Source organism: Littorina saxatilis, linkage group LG9 (genome assembly GCF_037325665.1).
Source record: "Littorina saxatilis isolate snail1 linkage group LG9, US_GU_Lsax_2.0, whole genome shotgun sequence".
Lineage (NCBI taxonomy): Eukaryota > Metazoa > Mollusca > Gastropoda > Littorinimorpha > Littorinidae > Littorina > Littorina saxatilis.
The window spans coordinates 64,023,227-64,030,726 of record NC_090253.1 but is presented as its reverse complement, the minus strand read 5'-3'; the positions used below and the strand labels follow the sequence as shown (position 1 = coordinate 64,030,726).

Genomic DNA, 7,500 nt, shown 5'->3' with positions numbered 1-7,500 from the left:
TAGAAGTGCTGATGCCTAACGAATCTTCAGAATAGGACGTTCGCCTTGTCACATTTATTTAATCAATCAGCATAGTTGTGAGGTATGTTCCAGTAAATCATTGCAGGTGCGACCAGATTTTAGTACAGCAATTTATTGTCCCGTGGCCGTCGTCAGGTCGAAGTCGCCAGAAAACGTTTCCAAAATGGCGTTTTTGAAAAGTTATATTTAACAATGTTCCATAAACAGTCATACTACATCTTGACTCTCACTCAGTACGTTGTTTCCAAGGTAGTCCGAATGTTGTCATTACGGCCACATGGACCTCTTTACTATGGCGATACTGCATCGTGTTCATTTCGTCGCGTTAACGTTATCGTGTTCACTTTCTCATAATCACTTTATTATGGCTGTTCAGGCCATCGTGTTCCGGTCATCATATTCACTGCCTCATGCTGTCCACTTCATCGCCTTCACTTTATGGGTTTCACTTCACATTTTTTGCTCCAAGTAGCGTTCACTGTGATGAGTACATCGTGTTCACTTCTTCGACTGTGGAACTATCTCCCCGCTGACCGGGCTGTTTGTCAGCTATCTGTCCCTGAGGTATACCCATGATGGGAGAGCACCGTCTCTGCAACTCGTGCAGTCTGTCGTCCATCTTCTCTTTGTCTAGCCGAGAGTCGCTGTCCAGCCAGGCAAGCGTGTCCTCGCGCAGTTTGCTGACGGCCTTCTCCACGGAGAAGACGTAGTCCTCCAGCCTGTTGCGCGACTCCACGCGCTGTCGCTGCTCGTCATCCTCCTCGCGGTATTTTTCCGACTCGCTCATCATGCGCTTCATGTCTTCCTGGCTCAGTCTGCTCTTGTTCGTGATGGTGATGTTGATGGATTTGTTCGTGCTCGTGTCCTCAGCTGTCACCTCCAAGATGCCGTTCACGTTGATGTCGAAGGTGAGCTTGATCTGCGGCACACCGCGGGGAGCCGATGGGATGCCGGTCAGCTCGAAACTTTCTAGCAGATTGTTGTCCTTGGTCATGGCGCTGTCTCCCTCGTAGACCAGGATTTCGACGGACGGCTGATTGTCGGTTTCTGTGCTGATGTTCTCTGACGTCTTCATTGGGATGGGGGTGTTGCGCTGCACCAGTGTGCTCATGACACCGCCACCCGTCTCGATGCCCAGTGACAGCGGCGCCACGTCCACCAGCAAGACGTCACAGATTTCTTCACTCTTGTCCCCGTGCAGCACGGCGGCCAGCACGGCAGCTCCACAGGCCACGGCCTCGTTAGGATGGATGGACTTGTTCAGCTCCTTGCCGTTAAAGAAGTCCTGCAGTAACTTCTGGATTTTGGGGATGCGCGTGGAGCCTCCCACCAGCACCACCTCGTGGATCTGTCGCTTGTCCATCTTGGCATCCCTCAGGGCCTTCTCCACGGGCTCCAAGGTGCCACGGAACAGGTCCGCGCACAGCTCCTCGAAGCGCGTCCTGGTGATGCGCATGTAGAAGTCCACACCGTCGTACAGCGAGTCAATCTCTACGCTGGCCTCAGTGGCGCTGGACAGAGTGCACTTGGCTCGCTCACTCGCTGTGCGCAGACGTCGCGTGGCCCGAGGGTTGTCACTGATGTCCTTCTTGTACTTGCGCTTGAACTCCTGAATGAAATGATTCGTCAGACGTGCGTCAAAGTCCTCGCCGCCAAGGTGCGTGTCTCCAGCCGTCGCCTTCACTTCGAAAAACGAATCCTCAATGTTCACGATCAAAGCGTCAAAGGTGCCGCCTCCCAGGTCAAAGACAAGAACGTTCCTATCGCCCGTGTGCCAGTCTAATCCGTAGGCTAGAGCGGCCGCTGTGGGTTCGTTGATGATCCGCAGCACGTTCAGTCCGGCGATGGCGCCCGCGTCCTTGGTGGCCTGTCTCTGCGAGTCGTTGAAGTTGGCCGGCACGGTGATGACGGCGTCGGTGACTGTCTGACCCAGGTAAGCCTCTGCCGTCTCCTTCATCTTGACCAGCACCATGGAGCTGACCTCTTCCGGTGCCAGCGTCTTGGTTTCGCCCTTGTACTCCACCTGCACCTTGGGCTTGCCGCCGTCGTTGACCACCTTGAAGGGCCAGTGCTTCATGTCATGTTGCACATTGGAGTCCAAGAAGCTTCGACCGATGAGTCGCTTGGTGTCGAACACCGTGTTCCGCGGGTTCATAGCAGCCTGGTTCTTGGCCGCGTCGCCCACCAGGCGTTGTGTGTCGGTGAAAGCCACGTAGCTGGGGGTGGTTCTCTGCCCTTGGTCGTTGGGGATGATCTTCACCTGGCCATGACGGAACACGGCGACACAGGCTTGGGTTGTTCCCAGGTCAATTCCAATCGCTGGGGCTTCAGCCATGTTTACCCTGTTCTTAAATTCGATGTAAAATGTCGATAAGTCCTAAGTGCAGAACTTTACTGATAGAGGACCGTTCTCGCTCGCAGCTTGGCCTCGCTATGCCAGGCACCCGTGTCTTGCCACAGTATAAACTCAATCTAACAAACCCTTCAAGCAATGGTGTAGACTTCTGTTGAAAGCAAACAGCATTTCTCAAAAAAACGCTCATACATTTCTTCAAACCCGGCTGACAGCCGTTTTCTTCAGGTAAGAAACGCTCGGACGTTTGCCGCTTGTCTGGCGAGCAGGCGAGCAGGCGACAACAGTTGTGGAATGATATTTGACAAGCATAGCCAGAATTAAATACGATTGAGCGACATTAAAAGAATCGTTTGTACAGCCACCATGTTTCTAACAAACGAGCCCCTGAAGCGAAATTGTTGGTTATTCTCACCACACCTTCGCCTTCCTCATGGCGAGCAGTTTTAAATAAGACATGCTTCTACCTAGTTTACTCGGGAAGTCTAGCGGAGCTCACTGCTATGAAACGGAGGTCTGATTGACACACTGGTTAGGTATGTAAGATGATTCTCTTCACGACACAAAAGTCGCTGGCACTGTGTTCTGTTGGTGTCGTGTTCCTTCTTTGTTCGATATCGATACCGGTTCATATAGCTTCAGCTTATTGGGTCAGGTTATGGTACACGATGTGTAGAAATAACTCTTTCGGCTTTTTGTTGGCTAAGAAAGATATTAAAGCGCTTGTTCAAAACAGTTTGCCAAATGATCCCATGATATGTCAACTCAGGTGATCATAGTGTAAATAAACGATGTTTCGAAATAAATCCATTCGCTAGCACGTGTATGATAATGATTGTAATTGCATTTTAGCTGGGATAATAATTGATGAGTTTGGTCACTAAACATCTGAACATTCCAATTAAAACTGATTTTTTATGTAGTGGAGGAGTGGAAAGGTAGTAGTCACGAAGCTCAAGTCCAAGAGTCTTGTTTCAACTTTTTATTCAAGAAGACAATGCAAGGAAACGTAGAGGCCGAAGCCGAAACCCGTAGACAGCAAAGCAAGTGTAGTGCCGTGTTCAGCTGCTAGGAGCGAATGCATGCTTATGCGACGAAAATACAGTTTAACGACCTCTCTGCTTAGAGCAATTTGGGTCAAAGATATCAGAGCCGAAGCTCTACGATGTGTGCCTGGGTGAAGATGAGCAACAAAAAAAAAAAAACAAAAAAAACAAAAAAAAAAAAAAAAAAAAACTTTTACTTTCCGCAATGGAAATGCTGGAAGAACAGGATTTAAAATCAATTCCTTGCAGGGGATACACGATTGTAGAGATTTATTCTTTCATTCCGAGGCAGAAATGCTTTTGTATTCAAGAAACGTGGAACGTTGCTATTCCGGAAGGGAATTGATTTGATTTGTTGGTACTTTAGAATAAAGTTGTGAAAGTGGCATCTGACTGATCATGGCAAAGGAGTGAGTGTCAGACCAAGGAGGGTCGTGGTGGAGAAGCCGAGGCACCCTCTACGTACTTGTGGATGCATGCTTATGCCGGTGTCCGGCTTATACTTATAGCCCCGGCGCGGACCGCACAGAAAGCACCGTCCGCCCAGAATAAAAATCGCCTGAATACGGCCAGAAACACGGAATCTGTGTTTCTTACACTTGCTTTACCCTACGTTATTTAAACAAATACATAACCAATCCTAACAAACAATACATCAAATTAAAGCTACGACCTTTAGCTTTCTGTTGCAATAGATCACATTTCGGAAAAACTTATATTTATTTAGTAGGATGCAAAAACAATGGTCCTAGTGAAGGCACTGAACCAACTTCAGTGCGGAAAATTACAAAACTCTCTAAACTGGAATAATGGACAAACTCATAAATCATACAGATAAAAAGAACAACCATAGACAAACATCATGATATGCGTTACTTGGGGGAAAATTATACATTGACTTAGTACGAAGCGGTAAAGTCCGAAAGTAAATGGAATCGGCTAAAGGTCAGAGTGACGCTTTGGTCAGTTCGAAGCATTATCGTAAATAACACAATAATATGCAGCCATCCAGCCTAATCAGTGACTTCTATGCAAACCTAAATATAATTAGGACCGTATCAAAGATAAAAGGGACTTTGAAAGATAGAAGTTAGGTAGATATATAAAGAAAGGTATTTTATTCGAATTTGCGCCGGCAATGGTGCGCGCGCAGCATCGTATCGTCTGCTATGGGGTGGGTGATCCCGTTTGTACTGTACACAAGGCTGTTTCGCTATGCGATGGTTAGAGTGTTTATGGTAGCGAAGTGCACTTGGCTACATGTATAAATCAATTAAAAAAAAATTCATTTTATTCTTTATCGTTTTCTTATTTCAAAAAACCCATATAGACATGTTACAATTATTTGGATTAAAACCAAGATCAGAAAATGACAAATAAGAAAATTAAAATTGAATGTTCAGAAATCGATTTAAATATTATCTTATTCTTTATCATTTCCTGATTCTTAAAACATTAGATATGTTATGTTTGGATTAAAAACAAGCTCAGAAAGTTAACAAGAATAGTGAAAAGCGCGCTTCACTGTGTGGCGCGTTACACTGCGCTATACTGCCTTGTCACTTTTTGAGCTTGAACGTTTCAACGCGACCGCGGGGTATGTAATCAAAAATGCTGTTGAGCATTAATTGTCTTCGTGAAAAATGCGGTGATTTCAATTTCAGTTTCTTGAGTTCGACAGATTGACTAAATGTAGTAATGTCCCTTCCTGCGACTTGTTTCTTTTCTCCTGTCCGTTCTTAACTGTAAACTGGTCGAATGTCTCGTTTCATTTTACTGCAGAGGAACATCACCAGCTGATTACGGCGAGAAGACGAAAGTGTGAAGTTTTGAACTTTTCTCACTTTGATGTTGCATTTGAAATACAGTAAACACAAGGTTCACACACACACACACACACACACACACACACACACACACACACACACACACACAAACACACACACACACAAACACACACACACACAAACACACACACACACACACACACACTTGTGACCTTTTCTCTTCAGACAACCACCATCCAGCATTGTTCACGAGGAAACGGAGCTATTCACAGATTTAGAAAGAATACCCGTGTCCTGGTTTCTCTTGTTGATGTATTGTGCGTGTGGGATTTACCCCGGCGTTACGCGCTTCGTTGCTGGTTAGTCAGTAGTCGGGATTTCTTCTTATCGACCGATTATTCAGACATCACATAAACTTCTATTCTAAGGAAATGGAAATGTTTAGTTTCATACAGGAAATGTGTTCTGCATAGACAGTACAATTACGGGAAAGATTTTCTATGTGAAAGTGAAATAAGTATTTTTATTTTCAGACGTCCAACTAAGTTGTCTGCTAAAGAAAGAGGGTGTTAGGTGCTTGGGGGCAGATCGGGGCGGGGGGGGGGGGGATGTGTGGGATGGTGGTGGTGTTGGGGGGCGGGGAGGGGGTTATTTCTGCATATCCCATGACCTCCCTTCTTTGTCTCTGTTACTTCAGTATGGGTATATATGTTGTATTTTTATAGCTCAATAAATACATCATGGACTCCAAAAAATATATGATAGTGCAGATTCCGATTTGGGCAAAGGACTACTTTCCTCCCGACCTTTGACCTCGCGCCGAACAATGTGACACATTTGTATGAAGTTCTAAAATCGTATTGCACGGCTCAGAAAACCATATCAGTTGCACGCAAAAATGAATCTCAGAACTGATCTGATGTATGAGATGCAATAAGCAAAAGTTTCTTTCATTATGAAAGCAATGCAGGTCGAAAAAAACGAACATTCAACTTACAAGATAACCAGATGCTAGCGAACCAAAACAAAAACACGAGTACCCTCCCCTTGCATCGTTAGCAGACGACTTTTGAGAATCTGTCGGTCGTGTGTTTTGGTGTGCGCCTTCAGCTATCAAACATCGGCTGTTTCACGTGTTTTGCGAGCAAGTCTACTCTTTTGCCTGGCTCTGCAGTAAGTCCACATATTTTTCCGTAATCCAGTCATATTCCTTCAAAATGCAATCAATCGGCGGTGACAGACGTGTCGGTCGCGTTTTCCTCACACCATACCAGTTTAAGTTCATCCATGCAAACACACTCGCAAAACAGTTTATCACGTAGATACATTTCAAATAGGGAGCAAATGGTTAAATCTAAACCTACATATTTGTTCCCTAAAATTTGCTTCTCTGTCAATAAGCCTAATTACACACGTTCGAGAAAAACAACGTGGAATCGATTCTGAATCGAGTAAGCCAAATGGGTCCCAAACCCGTTTCGCCCGTTCTGCCGACCTGAAACGCAAAACAAAAGAATTGTGCGCTTCAACTAAATTAATTTCTATTCGACTTCATTACTTTCTTGCAACTTATGAACCTTTACTTAAAGCTTTTAAATGGTCTGAAAGTAGTGTTACCGCGTACTTATCGATGCACTCATTCGTTTTATTTTTTCAGCGACGGTCACTTAGTTTAAGGTTGCAAAAGGGCTAAGTCTCGCTGGCAACAGTTTTACCCTGCACAGATCGCAACAGTGCCGCTAGTAGTCTACACTTTGTGTTTGATGGTAGAATGGGATATACAGATTACAACACTCGTGGTTTTTTATATGGCTTGTATTTCAGTCAAGACCCAGCGGGAATATCAATCGAGAGCCACTCGCCAGAGGCTCGTGTCTCCCGATGATATTCATCCGCTGGGTCTTGACTGAAATACAAGCCATATAAAAAACCACTCGTGTTGTAACCTATACATATACGATGTAAGTACATGTACAAACAGGATTTACGACACGGACCTGACGTGGACTCCTCTTCTAGATGCAATTGCATTGCTCGAGCTTACTTCTATTCTTCAACAAATAGAAGGAGGGGGAAGGGAACTTGAGTGCCGCACGTGCAATGAAGTTCTGTCTCCACAGCAGGAGACTGACAGTAACATGTGTCATAACAGGAAACAGTTACTCTGGTCCACTTAACAGCACTGGACATACAATTATTTGTATTCTCCGAAAATGTTTGCTCGGCATAGGGATGGAAATACATTCTCGCAAAGTGGGAACAAGACACTGTCACCGTTTATATACTTGACCCC

The 7,500-nt window shown here is 45.3% G+C and overlaps 1 protein-coding gene across 1 annotated transcript in view; it reads right to left on the bottom strand.

Annotated features, from left to right (window-relative positions):
* Nucleotides 1-3,004, bottom strand: part of LOC138976783 (heat shock 70 kDa protein cognate 4-like) — a 3,920-nt gene extending 916 nt beyond the window's left edge. Inside the window, exon 1 of the mRNA XM_070349674.1 lies at nucleotides 1-3,004. This exon is cut by the window's left edge and continues 916 nt beyond it. Coding sequence (XP_070205775.1) covers nucleotides 497-2,356 — 1,860 coding nt within the window. The 5' untranslated portion in view covers nucleotides 2,357-3,004 and the 3' untranslated portion in view covers nucleotides 1-496.
* Nucleotides 3,005-7,500: the final 4,496 nt, after the last annotated feature.